Source organism: Centrocercus urophasianus, unplaced genomic scaffold (assembly GCF_019232065.1).
Source record: "Centrocercus urophasianus isolate 14NV4802_14NV808 unplaced genomic scaffold, USGS_Curo_1.0 seq_7, whole genome shotgun sequence".
NCBI classification, from domain to species: Eukaryota; Metazoa; Chordata; class Aves; order Galliformes; family Phasianidae; genus Centrocercus; species Centrocercus urophasianus.
Genome location: NW_024885310.1, coordinates 4,081,526 through 4,098,640, shown reverse-complemented (window position 1 = coordinate 4,098,640; position 17,115 = coordinate 4,081,526). Strand labels below are relative to the sequence as shown.

Sequence of the window (17,115 nt, the reverse complement as noted above, 5' to 3'; positions counted from 1 at the left end):
ACTATATTATTATTATTATGTTTATTTATATAAATTTTTTGCTGTAAAAGTTTATGTTGTTTCTGAGCCATTTTATTTATAAAACATGAGTTCTGTAAGTTCTCCTGCACTTACAGATACAAATATTTAAAAAGTTCCAAACATCAATAGATGAGTGCAATGATATTCAGTCTAAGTTAATCCCCAGACATCCAAATCCATGAATAAAAATTCATCAGTTTTAAATACACTGAGCCTATTAAGCAAGAACAAAAGCATATGCACAAAAGAGCTTTTAATATATTTCAAAGCCCACAAGAGCCGTGGTCTCATTAAAATTATAAATTACACAAACATGGAATGAAGATTCAAACTGCAGTGCAGCTAAGCAGATTACAGAAAACCCCGCGTTCCATATGATAACACACCATGGCCCTCCCAGATGGGGGCTTGGAACAAAAAGGCCATCACTGCAGCTAGGGAAAACCTCCTTGTGATCTCTGGTTTCTGTTCAGCAGATGACAGCCAAATAATATGTTGATTATTCTGTTTGTGCTGCTAAGCTTGTAAGACGGAATAAAAGCGATATGATCTACTGTGAACTCAATGCTAATGTGTTGCTCCACTCATAAATAATATACTGGATTTATTCTGGAACTATCTTTTTATCTGAGTTCTGGGTTTAAAATGCATGAACTAAAATAAAAAGCCAGCATAAACTACTATTTAATTCGAAGGTTTAAAGTAAAGGCACAGCTGACACAACGATAAGGAAATCAAATGAGCAGAGGCTCCTTCCTCAAACGCAGTGGATGGTTCTAAGCCAAGGTACCGAGTGCCCGCACGGCGCTGAGCATGCTCCAGGCCCACCAACTGCACTGCCACAGGCAGCAGAGAGATTACCAAAAAAGGCCCATATGGCTCATTTTGCCACAGGTACCTAGGAGAAATCCACATTTCAAATGGGGATGCGAATATTTGCGAAATGGGAAGCAGCACAGAGATGGTCAAGCATCTCCTCGCCTGAAGACTTCTTAAAAACCATTTCTAAGTTTCTACGAAGCAAACAGATTTTATTCCATCTAAGCTTACTCATGAGGGTTGTTCCAAAAGCACACAGTCTGGCTTACACTTCATAACACACTGCGCTTCCAAAAGGAAAGCCAGTGTCTGCTCCCACAGCTCCTTTCACAGTGCTGCATGTACGCTAAGATGACTGCAAATCTTCCAGCAGTTGTGCATTTTAGATCTTTTATACCAGAAATGCTAAAAATTCAGTAGGAAAAAAAAAGCAAGAGCATAAAAATATCAAGGCCAAAAGCTGCTTCACATTTCTTGGATGAAAGCAAGCACAGCTGATGAAGAGAGATGGTGGAAACATGCAGCTCAAGAAGTGTGCGACGGCTCTGGCAGAAACATAAAAATGTAAAGGATAAAAATTTAAAGGATGCTCAGTTACAGTCCTTCCTTTGACATGGGACACAGAGACAGCTCTAATTCTCATGGAGAATGAAAAGATGGGAACTGAGAGATTCTATAGACAAGTGCTGTAAGGTTTAACACTAAAAGCTCAGGTGTTGTTTCCTCCCAAACAGAGAGCCCGTTGCAATGAAACAACAGAAACACATTTTTAACACAAAAACACAGAAGATCTTTGAAATGATTAGAGAAGCATACTTCTACACTAGCAACCACAGTCTTTAATCCTTCCCATTTACAACACAGCACTATGTATTATTTCATATCTTCATTCCAACAGTTATTCTATGGTTGCAGGAATGCTGCAGCAGTTACAGTACTGTTAGCTGTCCGGCCATATCTGACCCAAGGCAGCGCATTGCTGAGTTAGACATGAGCAGATGACCTTTGTGATTTGCAAATGCTGAACAGAAGTATCTTGTGTAGCTGTCTCTGCTCCTGAGATGGGATTCTGGCAAAAGCTGCAGCTTTGGCATGGAACCGGCAGCCTCCTAACGGGAGGTAGATGCAGTAGAATCTATTGAGATAAAGAATAATGGAAGCTCGCTGAAGAAAGGCTTGGCTACAAAGAAGCCAGATGTCCAATGTTTTCCACTTTCTTCATCACATTATTCCAGATTTGGAACAATGTAACTTCAGCACTCAGTAGAGGGTCTGGCTGTTGGTACTTGAAGTGAGCTTTGCTGGACTGCGAGTTTATGCTTTATGTAACTTTGTAACTCACTTTGGATAATCTCAGTTTTCATTTTTGTCTACTAAAGTCAAAAACACCTATTTTCTTCATCTAGTTCCTAATGGCATAATTATTTACTAGTCTAAACAACCTAAAGGGTCCCTTTGTCACAGAACTTTTGCCCCTTTGTCACAGAACTAGGCTGAACTGTAACAGGCAGGCACCAGTCTTTTGAAAACCAAGCAAGGCTTCTATCTCTGCTCACAGCAGTTACACAATTTGAGAGAATTCTATTTCACAGCAACGTGTTGGTTCACCACACAAGGATAGTCACAACGATGTGAATCTAAATGGAAGTCCACCAAATTCTGACTCACATCACTCTCAGCAAAATCAGTCCATATTCCTTTTTTCCTCACACAACAACTAAGACTTACGATCCAGATTTTGTAACTTTTAAACCCAGAAACTACTGCAGAAGTAGCTTGAAAGCTTTGAAAGAGCGCTGTTAGGTTTGGGGTAATAGCAGAAGGGAGGGAAAATTCTCCACTGCAAAAACACCTTTAAAAATATTTCAGCAAATGGAGAGAAGCACAATTTCAGAGGAATTCTGTATGGAATTCCGAATGAGACTGGTTCTGAAAGGAATTCTGAATGGAATTGGGGCGGATCTCAAGCTTTGCCAAAGCACTCTGCAGGATTCGGGTTTTGCAGTATTGCAAGGACAATGGGGGAAAAAAAAGCTAAACCAGAAAAGTGCATCTTCTATGGAATCCCTCCATTAGGTGTGAACTAAACTTTGCCCATATTCCAATATCTGCTGGTACTGCAGAGTATTCATAGAACTAGCAGGATTATTTGGAATAATGCCCCTTAAAGAGGAAAACAACGCCCTTCTGAAATCCACAATATGCCAGTTCTTAAACCTTAAATACAATACCAGCATTAGGAAAACATGCTATAGCAGCTCTCTGCATTACTCTCAGGTAAGACGTGAGCTGACATTACAGTGGTCATCTCAGTAATAGCGTTTTTACGACCTAGATTTACTCAGCCGTTGTTCTCAGCACTGAGGCATAGCATCAAACGCACCACATCAACTCACGTGCCCTAATGTATGCACTTCCAGTTTAAAAGACATCCCCTTTCGACACAGGTTCAGATTCTTATCATGATTGTTCAGTATTAAAAACACGCAGCAGCGTTTAGGTAACATCCAAAGGCTTTCTGAAGAAAAGCCCATCGCATCGTATGTAATATCACGCAATTGGTATGTCTCAAACTCTCACACTAATCCTCACGCTTTCCATGGAACGATTGGATAAGTCATTTTTAAGCTTTTTTCACTCTTCAAAAAAGCCCAGCCTTTCAGTGTCGGAACTTCCAGGATTAAACATTCTTTCCAGTTGTTGGCTCAGGGCCTGAAGAGCCCGCACTTTCAAACTTTTCCCATTCTAACCAGTTCAAAGATCAGGGAAAATGAAGGCATCTTCTTTGCAGCCGTAATCCACGACCCATGCTGTTAGGTACTTAAGAACATCCCAGAAGCAAACTACCTTGTTTCAGGCCCCAGCAGGACCCTGTGGGGCATGGGGTCACGTGACTGCAGCCCTGCCTGGTCAGCTGACTCAGCACTAATCTGGTTTGGTGCGATACTGCTGGAACCAGGCCTAATGTGACACATTCCTGAGCTGGGAGGGAAGCCGCTTTGCCATACAGCAGCAGGTGCTTTCCTCCCACCAAGCACTTCTAAAACTTACTTGAACAAGTGCTGCTGTTCTGAGCACACACTGGCACTTTCCCCAGATCTGCAAATTACAACTTTAGAGAAGAACTGCAAACATGCTTGCAGATCAATTGCAAACATACCTTGACAGAGGAGAAGCCAACAGCACAAACAGAACTACTGCAATAATTTCTGAAACTCAGTTCTTATATCAAAGAATTATTCCTACTTCTCCACAATTTTGTAGTAAAATCTGAAACAGTCAGTGCAAGGTACAACATTAAGACTTTTTCTCTGCATTTGAGAGGATATTAGCTCACAAAATGTATCCCTTCATGATAAAATACAGAAAATCTTGAAATAACTGAGGTTCACAAGTATGGGCTGAATCAACATTTCATAGGTAGGAAAGAAGGTTCGATGCCCCTCTCCCTGCTGTGTCAATACCTTTTCCTATTGCATATACTCAGCAGCATAGCACAAAGTTGACTTTTGAAGGCTGATAGGTAGCTCCAAGGCAGACGAATGAGATCAGTCAGCTCTGGAAAGGATCTGACAAGCACCAAAGTGTGCTGGACTCAATCAGTGGAAGCAGAGGAAAAGAAAGAAACAAGACTTTCTCTTTTAGCAACTCTGACTTATGACTCAGGAAATAGTGAGATTTCCAGTATCTTTGGCTAAAGTTAATGCAAGAAATTCCACAAATGGTATGAGCATAGCACAGGTAAGTCACAAAGTGCTTGCAGAACTCAGGTTCTCAGCCTGACAATTATTTAGCCTCTACTTTTAATTGCCTTGTGGGGAAATGAGATGAGAAAAAGCAACAGAACAACTACCAGTCACAGAAAGAGATGGAAGAAGAGAGGGTTCTGCACTACGGGAACATTCATACATACTCTGAAACTTAATTTGAGCTGCATTAGTGCACTTTGTTTAAAAACAAGAAACGTGTTTCACTGCAGCAGCAAGAGGAAATGTATTGCTATGAACGGGGTGAAGGGTTGTGAGCACTGCTGCAGGTTCGCACAGAACAACGTTTCACAGCTACGTTTGCTTCTTGCCACTCGTAACAAACTAAGCTGGACATTAAGTGTGTACAATTGCACTTGGCAGCAGATACAAACATTTGCAAGACCCACTGCTGTCACACGGCCACAACAGGGCCTGCAGACTGACAGAATAACCATACGGGCAGCTTTCCACAAGGCAGCAAACACTTTAATTTCTTTGCACAAAGCAGCGGAGGAAACGTTGCAGCCCGGCGGGCTTCCACCCGTTCTCACACACACACAGAGGTCAGGCCGCCCCGCCGACGCCTGAGGCGACCGAACACAGCCGGGCGGAGCGACCAGGACCCCCTTCCCGCCCGCTCTCCGTCCCTCAATGCCGGCTCACGGAGCCCGGCCCGCACCGCCCGCCCGCCGCCGCACTGCCCGCCCGCCGCACTCACCTACGTCCCGCAGCCGGGCCCGCCCGGCACCGCCGCCCGCCACCCGCCAACAAGGCGGGCTCCCATTGGGCAGCGCGCTGTTCCCGGCGGTTCCCGCCTCCTGTCAGGCGCCGGCGAGCCGAGATGATGGCGGCGGGCGGCGGGGCGGCGCGGGGCGAAGGGGTTGCCGCCACCACCGCCACCACCGCCGGCACCGGCACCAGCACCAGCTTCCGGCGCTCGGGCGGCAGCCGCCTGGCCGCCGTGCCCGGCACTCGGCCCGCCCTCCGTCACGGGCGGCTGCTGATTTCCTGCGGGGTCCCCTCCCTGGACTGTGTGCTAGGTTGGTGGAGCGGGACCCAGCGCCGCCGGCCCTGTGGGCTCCCCCGGCCGGGAGGGCTGTGCCTGAGGGGAGCGGGGCGAGGGGAGCGCGGGAACGGCCCGTCGCGTCCCGTCACGCGGGGTGGGAACTCCGGTTCGGATCTGAGGTGGCGATCCGCCGCGAGAGCGCTGTGCCGTGTTTAAGTGGGAGCTGATTTCAGGTTGGGCGCGGGGAAAAACTACTCGGAAAGAGTGATCACACGTGGGAACGGGCTGCACGGGGGGCGGGCGGGCGTCCCTGCGGGTGTGGCGCCTGGGGACACGGCGGGGATGGGGCTGAGGCTGAGGGAGGCCTTTGCTCATTTATACCTGGACGAATGCATGGAAATTGCGGTGTGTTTCCTTCCTGAGGACCGTCTGTGTGAGTAGCGGTGCATACAATCGGAGTTCTGTAAAAAAAGACTGAAAAGTGGGTGTCTAAAGGACAGGCATGCTTGTGTTTACTTCTGTGTGTTTATTTGTTTGCATTCTGCAGAGAACTCCTGCATTTCCCTCAAGCAGTGTATCCTTGTGGAGTAAGCTTGTCCTCTTTAAGAGAGATCTGCTTCATTCAGTGTGTGTGGAACCCTTCAGTCACATAACCGTGCTGGCACAGGCTGCCCAGAGAAGCTGTGCAAGCCCCATCCCCAAAGGAGTTCAGGGCCCTTGGGCAACCTGAGCGAGCACCTGGCAGCCCTCCCTGCATCAGGGCCAGTGGAACTAAATGATCCTTGAGTTCTCTTCCAACCCCAGCCATTCTGTGATTCTAAGATTTGCACTGAGTATTTCAGTTGTTCCTATTTCATGTCATAAATAGCTGTTGCGTAGCATGGGTAGGAAGCGTGGACAGTTCCCTTCAATAACAGGCCCCAAAGTCTCACGGTGTTTTCCAGTGTAGTGAGTGCTTTCTTGTGGATGCTGGGGAGACTTGTACCAGCAAACCCAGCATCCCTTCTAAAATGCCTCTTCATTCTCTTGTAAATATTCACTAATTTCCCAACCTAACAGATTTTAAATTTGAACACCAAGAACATTCTTCATTCCTAGGAATGGAAATTTTAAGAAGTGCTTTTTAAAAGGTTTTAGCATGTGGCATCTCTGAAGACCAGAAAGACTCTACATCCCCATGGTTTTCCCTAACTTCCTCTCCCTTAAGTCATTGAATTCTGGGTCATGAAAACTCTGAGGTCGTGTGCCCATCACAGTGGCCCTTCACCAGGCTGTCTTAAGTTTCTGCATTTCTTTCATATCTTTTCATGTCCAGAAGCTGCAAGCTAGATACAGCATTGTTAGCACTGTGAGACTTAAACATCACCTGTCTGGTATTAGATGCTCTGTTTCAAGGTGCTTTAAAAAAGGTCACAGATACTTTCTGAAAACAACGGCAGCACTTCTCAAGCTGCAACATCTGTTGTGTTTCTGTCCTTGAGGCCTTAAATCCCGTTGCTGTAAGTAGCAGTGCGGCAGTTATTGCAATTGCTTCCCTGTCTGCATGCAGTACGGGCTGAGGAACTGGCAAAGAAAAGTTAAAATAACCAATGGAAAGAATTGCAAGTTTGCAGCAGTTTTCCAAGGGGACTTGAAGATTGTAAATGTTCTGAGTATTTCAATGTTCCTGTAACTTTTTCCTGAGGTGTTTTCTTGCCTAATTTACTATTATTGCTCATTAAAATACAAGTGCGTAACCATAGCAGCTGCAATAGTTTTACATTCCGTCTGATAAGATAAATTTCTTCAAACTCTTTGCTGTCTCATACCACATATAGCCTGCCTTCTACCCAGAATTTGCCTTGCATCCACGATGTATGCACTTGTTCCATTGCTCTGGCTTGTAGGAGATTCCACAAGTGATGAGCTGCAAAGACAGCTTGCTAGAACTTTGCGGTGGCATGTTATCTGACAAATGTTCTCTCTTGTACAAACTATCTAAAAACAGCAGGGACGCTACTTCTGTGATGGCTACAGGGGAGCTTTAGATAACCAGGATTTTAAGTCGTTACTGCCATGAAGTAATAACTTTGCTTATGGCTATTTTGATCTTTTCTATGTCAAGCTGTAGTTTAGTAAGATCTCATAATTTTGAGCTGTTTCTTTCCACGTGCTTTATAGACTGTGCTAGTTTTAAACAGCTGTTGTTAGCACCACGTGCATTCTGTCTCCCTGAAGAACTGAATGCAGAGTGTGTGTAAAGCATTCTTTGTATCAACCATCTGCACCATGACTGATTTGGGACTTTTTTCCTCTCCTGTTGCAGTAGAACTTCTGGGTTTGTAAAAATTGGTGAATTAGATCATGGGAATTTTGTTCTGGTTTTCAAATAAGTAGTGCTTAGGTGTTTGTTTGTTTTAGGTATCTAAGACATGTTTGTTTTCTTGATAAGTTTATCAGAACTATTGAGGAATTTGTACATAGGTGTCAGGAAAAATTCTTCACGATGAAGGCAATGAGGCACTTGTTGTCCAGAGAGGCTGTGTGTGCCCCATCCCTGGAGGCACTCAAGGGCAGGCTGGGTGGGCCCTTAGCTGGTGGGGGGCACCCAGCCCACAGCATGGGATTGGAACCGGATGGGCTTAGAGGTTCCTTCCAACCAACGCCATGCCATGATTCTGTGATCTTGGTTTAAATTATTTCTGATACGCTGAGATCCAACTATGAAATTAAAGGCTCACTAAATGTTTGCTCTGTGATGTGCCATTAAAACTGTTGTAGCATCATGACACGGGAACAAAGTGATTCTGTTGCTTTGGGTGCAGGCATTACAGTGGAACAGTATTAGCACTGTTTGTGGCTTTTATACAAGCGTTGTAGTTATGGTACTCATGCTGTGACCATATCTGTCCCACTAATGCAGGCAAAAAGTATCTCTTTACTTGTTTGATTTTATGGTCTTGTGTCTCACAATTTATGGTCTTTCACTGGCTTTTGCCTGTTAATTTGATGTAGTTTCTTTTGTTTTATTTTGTGGTTTGTTTGTTTGTTTTTTTACACAGAAGATACAAGATTACCAGCCAGTATGTTTTATGTGAGATGCTGGTCTACTTTGTAACTTTGTAAATGCGCTTTGTTTTGGCTATTTACTCAGCATGATTTATGAGCCATATCCTTTTTCTTGACCTATACAGAGCAATGCTTAGGGCTGAGTACTTTATGACTACTTGGTATGGTTTCTTCATGTCATGCCCGGAATCTTGACTTTTTACAGTAGGCAGCAGCTTTTGTTATGCTACTGATGCATAGTAGCTAGATTGCTCTAATACAATGTACTACTATTCAAAAAGAACAATGAAAAGACCTAATCTCTAACCTGACCTTGAACATCACGGAGATTTCCTTTTAGTTGTGTAGTTCTGTACACAGCATCTAACTTTCTGCAGCTGTACAACTCTTCCTCGTTTATCTTTATTGATTATGGTAGCCTGCTTCTTGTCAGGTATTTGTCAAGTAAGAGTCCTTTAGAATTGTTCAAATATTCTTTCATCCAACCTGCCAACATTCTTGTGTAACTTAATTTTGGACTTAGTAGGTATAGAGTGAAAATGGCAAAGGATGTATATCGTTTGGAAATCCTTCTGATGATATTCTGTATAATTGTACTGCATTCTAAGTCATCAGATGGCTCTTACTAGAGAATCCATAGAAGTGTAGTCACTTAGTGGCATCAAGGAGTAAGAAATTAGTTCCCGTAAATCAGTGATGAATGCAGAATCCATTGTCTCTCAATCAAAACAGAGGCTGCAGTAGTTAGTTCTTTGGCAACTGTTTGGCCTATGGGAGAGAAATTTGCTTTACTCTTTCTCCTGGCTGTAGATCAACTTCAGGGGTGCTGCCAGCAGATCTGAAGGTGAAGAAATTCATCCAGTCCCTACTGGAATCACTTTCAAGTGAAGTTTAATGAGTGCTTGAATTGATAGACTGAATTGCTTTGTTCAGAGTCCATCTTCAGAGTCCAGAATTGACTTCTTGCATCACAAGAGTTGAGTGGTGTGCTGATGCGATTCAGTTTGCTCCCAGCTTGCTTTCAGAGCAGGAAGCAATTAAGAAGACATACTGCAGTTTCCTTCAAACAAAGCACAGTGGTTGACTGGTTATGTATGACCATCCCAGTGTTTCTTTGGTAAAATATTTGTAATCTGCCTTCCAGTTATTTCAATATATTCTCTCTTGGAATACAGAATGTAAAATTGTTTACTCATCAGATAAAGCAAAATATGGGTTCATCTTTCCCCTTCTCTGTTAAAATTCCCTCTTGCAACAACCATTTAAACCACTGTTACTTAACTGTACCTGTATTTTCTTTGAGGAGCAGATAAATCAGAGCAAGAGCTCATAGATTATCTTCTTTTTATGTTGAGATGGATGGGATAAGAAACCTTGTATCAAAATATGTTGGATGTATTCATTTCTTTTTACTGTTCACTCCATCATCTGTGATTGGAACGAGAGCATCGATTGCAACTATCTAAGCAATGAGGAAAAAAAAAAGTAGTAGTTTCCACCATAAATTGGTCAAAATTTATTTTGAAACAAACATTTCAATCATCTGCATTCACGGAGTGGTTGCTGCGTCCCAGGCATTCTAAAGGAGACGTTAATCGTGTTCTTCTGAGGTTTGTGTTACAATGTTAATGAAGCTTAACTGGATGGAACCCTCCCTGCCTTATTGCTCTGTCTATTGGCGGTAGCATGATGAAAACTACTGGAGCCAGGATTTTGCCTGGTGACTTCAGTGGGAAGTTGTGAGACTGGTGATTAGCACGGGTGTCACTTGGAAAGTATTTTGTTACTTGAGTCATCCAAGGGGAAATCCACGGGCTGAGAGCATAAATCATTATTGTGGTACTTGAGTATGGTTGTGCAGAGCTCTGCAGGATCTTTTTACGACGATGATGATAATACAGTATCTTGTGAAAGTAATTGTAATGTGTAATATATAATTACATGTAATGTGTAATTATTTCATAATAGAGAATTGTAGGAAGTATTGCAAAGGTAATTAAAATGTTGTTCACTTTTATATTTTTAAATTCCCTGTTATCACCTTTCTTTGACTTATAAACTAAGAAAACTTAATTGTTCTCTAACATAGTATTAACATGTAGTCTTACTTTATTGTTCATTTTGTTTTCTTTCCAGGTGGAGGCTTAGCTGTTGGAACCCTTCTTCTAATTGGTTAGTACAGAATATATGAATACATAAAGCCATATTCGATCCGTTTTGCTCATTTCCATATATTAAATAACCTGTCTTTTCAATGTTTATTAAGCTGAGAATTTAAGAATAGGTGTTTTGTCTTGGGTAGCTTTCAGAGTGGACTTTTCTCTGTTTCGAGAATGACTGGATATGGATCCAAACCCTGCTTTCAGACAGGTCTGAGTTTCCACGGGGGATTCTGTTCAAAAGCAGCATGGTTAGAAAATTTCTAAACTTCCTAGGACCTGTTTGAAAAGATCCAAGGTTTTCTAAATGATTCAGACTTCTTATCATAGCAAATGGATTTTCTTTTTAAATTGGCTTGTTAAGGAAGATGGGAAATACAGAATCTTTTAATCGTTTGGTTGCCAGAATTGGCTAAGAGAAAGCTGGTGGGAGCCTGCTTTCTGTCAGAAAGGGAATAAGACAAACTGAGATGATTAAATAGGTTTCAAGGAATTTCCCTTTGCAGACTACGTCAAAACTGTTGCATGTCTACATTGTAGCTGTGATGCCCAGATTTCCTTTCCGCTTAGGTCAAGGTGTATCAAAGGATAAAAGGACAGTTGTATGCATATATCCTGTCTTCATACCCTCAGGGTACGTATGGGAATGTAGAGCCAAGAAACACTTCCCAGGTTCCTCAACTAAAGTGTAACAGTCAGAACTATGTAAAGTTAGTGACCTGCTGCCATTTATTCTGAAACATCATTTTTTTGCAACATTGGACTTGTGCTCTACAACTTGACGGCAAACATAGAAGATTTGGTTAAAGGTCGAGGCGGAAAAATAATGGTTGACTGGGTCGTGCTTCTAGAAGCACATAACCTACATAGAAATTATGCTCTTCATCATATGTGGAGCTTTATATTCAATTTGCTTTCTGTGACAAGTTAACTGTGTAAGGCTTATGTGACCCTCCACTAGAAGCTGAACAGCATTTTCAGTTTCCCAGCAAGCAAGGTCATTTCTCTAATTATGGCTTGTTACAGTAATTCTAATTCCTAGTTCCACATTTTATCTATCATTGGTAGCTGTTTAAAGACAGGTTGCTATTGTAGTGTATCTTAGAAAATCTCAATCTTTAAATAAAACCCTATAAACTTCTGTATATTGTGGTAGAGATCTAAGTAATTTGAACAGTTGCCTGCCAGAAAAAATCACTGACATTACCTAATTTCTTGTAGGCCATCATCTGTTTAGTGGCAGCCATTTAAATTTTTTGAGAATGCTGAATTGGTACAGCAGTTCACTGTTGCCAAAAGAAGTTGTCCAAATTCCTCTCCCTATTCTTGGCCATGCTATCTTGTTGTTCCCTGGGCTACAACTAGTGCTTTTCAGTTCTTGCTGAGCTGATTCAGCTCCTAAGGTGGAAAAAAACCAACACAGCTGCAGAAAAGCAGAGACTTTTCTCTTGGGTTAGTGACCTGAGTTGGCTAACTAATGTATGAGATGTGTACCTGAGCCAGCACAAGGGGGGAGAGAAGGATTGCAAAGTCAGGACTAGAATCATCGAATTGTTTGGGTTGGAAGGGGCCTTTAAGATCATCTAATTCCAACCCCCCTGCTATAGGGAGGACACCGCCCACTAGAGCAGGTTGCACACAGCCCCATCCAGCCTGGCAGAAAAGAGAGTGTTTGGCCTTTCTTGGCACAGAGAATACCAGTTGAGTTTATTTTTCTCATGAAATGTTATCCACGTTTCTCTGAACCCAGAAGCAGTGATTGAAGTTTTATGTCTTACTGCTGTCAGTGTAGATCTTACTTTTCTTACACAGTTTGAGAAGAGCTGCAGTCTTGCTATCAATAAAAGAGAAGAAGTTAGAACCTGTCGTATTTTTCTGAAATCACAGATTATGGAACATTTTGTTTTGTTTTCCCATTATAATATTTACTGTCCCTGCCGCTAGAAGAACTGGGTGGTCTCAAATGGACCTATTGGCCATAACATTAAACAAAATAAGGTGATGGTTCTTCACACAGTATGCAATTAAAAGGTGAAATACCTCACCATTGTGTGTTGTGAACATTAAAAAAATCATGGTCTCAGTGGGAAGTTAAGCAACTGTGTAGAGGAGTAAGCTTACTAAGTGCACGGATACCAAGTTCAGCTTAGGAAGTCCTTGAACCGCAGTGGGAGGCTGAGTACGTGCCTGGTTGAAGCATCACATTTGCTTGTTCAGTTACTACCTCTTCTATATCTGCCTTTGGCTACTCTTGAGTGTGGGGTTAGGTATCCATTTGATCTCATCTAAATGGCTCCAAATGAAACGAATGCAAAAGAGAATGAGGTTTTTTGTTCTAACGAAAAAGATGATGAGACACGGTGATTTGAAAATGACAGGATTCTTGCCTGGATTTTTTTCCCTCTGAGTGCATTGCTGTGTATTTGTGATGTTAGCAAACTTAAAGAAACACGAAGGAGAGTTTCTCTTTAAGCTTTGAAAACTATTTTTTTTTTTTCCCAAATAAGACTTTCCATATATTATTTTGAAACATATAGTTATATACCAAAAGCCTTGAAGGGAGAACTATATTTATTCATGACTCATTAGTCTAAAAACTTTTAGACTAATTTTTAAAGATGGTGCAGGTAGAATTGTAACTGCATTGTTAGAATATCCTGTCAATATACAAAAAAAAATCTGTCATGAGATTAGTCTAGGCAAGCTTAATATTATACAGGATTGAAGCTGTCAGTGATAAACCTCCTAGGAAGATCCTTATGCGTTGTACTCCGAGTGTTATTAAAAGGTTAAATTCTTCTCCTTCCCTTCAACATTCTCTAAGGCGAGAAAAAATTGCATTACTTTTAGCTTAGCTTCCCTTGCAAATTAAATGCTCATCTTCATTATTTGACACATTATCTTGGTTAATTTAACCAAATAATAGTAGATTCAGGATATTAAAATATTTATTTTATCTGTTGTATTCTGGAGACGTAGTAATGGCACAGGTTACTTGATAAGACTAAAATATTGTTTGAATTAAGTGCTCAATTTTCTTAAATTTAAATCATAATAGCGAGCATCATGATTTCCAGTTGGACTTAATTCTACAGTATGTTCTTTCGACAGTCTTTTATTTATAAGAAAATTAGAGAGTACATGGTTGTCTTACTCAAGATTGTGGAGGAGCCAGAAACTTCCTGTTTATTTGTTTTATACAGTGATATAGCGAGCTGTTGTTTTTAACTGATGCTTTAATTTCCAGAGGTGTTACTGTACATGGGTTTATAAAAAGTGGTGAAACAGCCATCCCAACTCCTGGGTGAAATGAAATTTGAACACTATCAAGTTGTTTCATATGGCTGTGCAACCACTTGTTTGCCGTCTTGCCTTTAAGTGCTCTGGATTTGCTTTCCAGAAGTGTCCCCTTTCATACCAAAACAAATAGTACCGCTGCTCATGGAGCACACTGCTTTCCTCCCACTGCCTGAGCAACTCAGACCTGTTGTATGTTACCCTTAAGAGGACTTTTCTGAACAAAGTTGTTTTCTTTTTATAAGCATAAGCCTTGTTGGTATAACAAACAAACTGTATAGTGAAGGGGTGCGGGTCTGCCCTGGGTACTCTGTAAGACCCCCTTCCTACGTACCTTTAAGATGCTGTAGCCTTGACAAGGTCATTGATGGTTAAATGTTTTAAAGACGATCAGTGGGAGGGTTTTTGTTGGTAGCTGAGGTCAATTATAAAAAGTTAACGTTGTTTAGTTAAAAGCAGGTCTGTACCTGTTCAGTCTAGGCCTCGAAGCAGTTTCAGCTACTTTAATTAGCTACTCTTATTTTTGTTAGACGTGCTATTCAGCCTCGCTGGTAAGAGCCCTCCTCACTTGTCAGTGGAACTGAACTTATCATCTTTTTAAAATTGAAAAAGGTAATCTCCAGGGAGGTACAAAACAGTGATTTGCTAAATATAATTATACAAAATACAAGTTATCAGAATTTACCTTTCTGAAGTATGCCAAATATCATGACTTGGATGTTTGACAACTCACTTTTGGCATGTGCTAATTAAATGCAAGTGACACAGAGCATATCCCCTCAAGCTTCGTAAATGTGGACATTAGTAAAGTATCTTTTAAATGGAATTTCGGGTGATTAAAATAATCGCATCTTATAACCTGCGGCAATTTGGAGAAATGTTTCATCGCTTCACAAAGACTCACCTTGGGTCACAGCACCGTGCCATACAGCTATCTGGGGAAAAAATGATCAATACTGATAGGCTATGACAGGCTTCTGGCAGCTCCAGGGCAACCTGTCTGCCTTTGTGCAGCAGATTAAAAAAAAGCTATCTGTACGTTACGATGCTGCAGTCTTATTTTTTTCCTCTTATAGCTCTCATCGTCTGAAGTAATTAAGGTACAAATGATCTCTGGAGTTTTTCAAAGACCTTCATGCCATTCAATATGCAGACATTTAGTAGTTATAAATGGAATTTATACTGTGTTGTCTTACGGTCAATTTTGTTCCTGGCTCTTTGTTGCTTTCCAAGTGTTGGTGCTTCTCCTCAATCCCATCTTGGAACAGGAATACTTCTGATGCAGGGGGATTGGTTGGGGCTGGAGACTTTTTTGTTAGTAATGCCTCATATATAGACATAAAATTTCCATCATTACATGAGATTTTAGTTGCATTTCCTCTCTCATACCTTCTCTCTTTGTTTTCTGTGCTCTCTCTAAGCTCCAAGCCTTAAAATTTTGTATCTAATTCCACTGCTGATCCCTCTGAGTAGTACAAGGCAGTCCGTGCACAAAGATGTTCAGAATGTCTGTAAAGTGTTCAGTAACCTGTACAGCATAGGGGTGAGAAGATCCATAAATAGGAATTGTTTTTTCTCCTTTATTTTCAACATGGTTATATGCTGGAATTCACAGTGCTGGTACTGACAGTACAGCTTTTTCTTGACGTCTGTTTTGGCCATGAAAGCAAGTTGTTGTGGTAAAAGGCCACTGCATAATGGTCACAATAAACTATTTTGTGTTCTTATCTGTGAGATCAGAAGAGGTTTTGTCCTGTAGACAATATGCATAACTTGTAGGTAAATAATCTCTTTCCCTTGTATAGTTTCACGCTTCACTAGTTACTCACCTGCTACTTAGCTGCAGAATACTCTTTGTTCAAAAAGAATCAGAGAAGGCTATGGACTGTTGTGTGACTTGTGGTGACTGGGCCCAGAAAAGAGACTGCAGCTGCACGAGTCTCATTTGTCTATGCGCCTTATTAGCTAGAGAGTGAACTTCACAATGAAGGCTGCTGGTGGGACAGCTCTTTAGTAGGGAGGCTAAGAATAAAGATTTGGGCTTTTCTTAAGTTTCTTGGCTGACTGAAACACACTTAAGTGTTGGTTCCTAATGTATAGAATGGAGATGGTCCTTTCAGTGTAGCTTTGGAAGAATAAATGTAACTGTTGAGAATGTATCCTAGCCATCAAATAGTAAGTCCAAAAGTTATCAACAAAGAAAAACACTTGTAAATATTTCACCAAAATTATCAGCAAAATAATCAGCGAGCTTCTGAAATACCTGTGCTAACTGGTTTGTTTGTTTATTTAGAAAAAGAAAGCTGTACCCCTATGGTTTTGAATAGTAACATAACTATTGAAGCCAGGGCACAATGGATGCTATCAGAAAAGCCCCATATGGGTGCACTTTAGATCTTTTGAATACCACAAAAGTTTAGTGACCTAGAAATGAATCAATAAAAAGCCATCCTCTATGTGACAAATTGAAGAACTGAGGGATTCTTACAGATGCATTGACTTTAACAATTCAAGATACACTGTTTGTAAAGGCTCTCTGAGACACATTTAATCCTTTGAGTACTGTAGCAGACCATAAGGTGTTTTATATTTAGATCACTCCCCAGTATTTATTTTCCTGCTTTTCCTCTTAAGTTTACTGTTATGAAAATCACAGTAAGAAGACGAAAGGAAAAGCTAATGCTGAAGTGATGTTCTGTCACACCAAATGGAAATGTTTTTCATTTGATAAATTGAAAATTCCTCATTGATTTGCAAAGCATGGTTTAGAAGGGTGTGTCAGTGTAAAACCTTATTTTGTTCCATTACACTACAAATAAATCTATCAGTCAACAGAATAAATTAAGGGTCAGTGAAAAGGTTTATATCCTGTTCCCTGGCACGTCATTCTTGCAGTTCAACTTTTCAGCATTTCAAATAAAATTTGAAGAAAAAATTATCCTTAACTACTCCAGCCTTGTTCCCTGTCATCCATTTCTAGAATCAGCCATGTGAGCAAGAACTATTTCTCCTGGAA

The 17,115-nt window shown here is 41.3% G+C and overlaps 2 protein-coding genes across 2 annotated transcripts in view; one reads left to right on the top strand and one right to left on the bottom strand.

Moving 5' to 3' along the window:
* IMMP1L (inner mitochondrial membrane peptidase subunit 1) overlaps positions 1-5,351 on the bottom strand; it is a 28,680-nt gene extending 23,329 nt beyond the window's left edge. The window contains exon 1 of the mRNA XM_042837236.1: positions 5,308-5,351. The gene's annotated coding sequence lies outside the window, so the exon portion shown is untranslated. The remainder of the gene's footprint in view (positions 1-5,307) is intronic.
* Positions 5,352-5,433: 82 nt separating this feature from the next.
* Positions 5,434-17,115, top strand: part of ELP4 (elongator acetyltransferase complex subunit 4) — a 122,135-nt gene continuing 110,453 nt past the window's right edge. Inside the window, exons 1-2 of the mRNA XM_042837218.1 lie at positions 5,434-5,629; positions 10,780-10,815. Of these exons, the coding sequence (XP_042693152.1) occupies positions 5,434-5,629; positions 10,780-10,815 (232 nt within the window). The remainder of the gene's footprint in view (positions 5,630-10,779; positions 10,816-17,115) is intronic.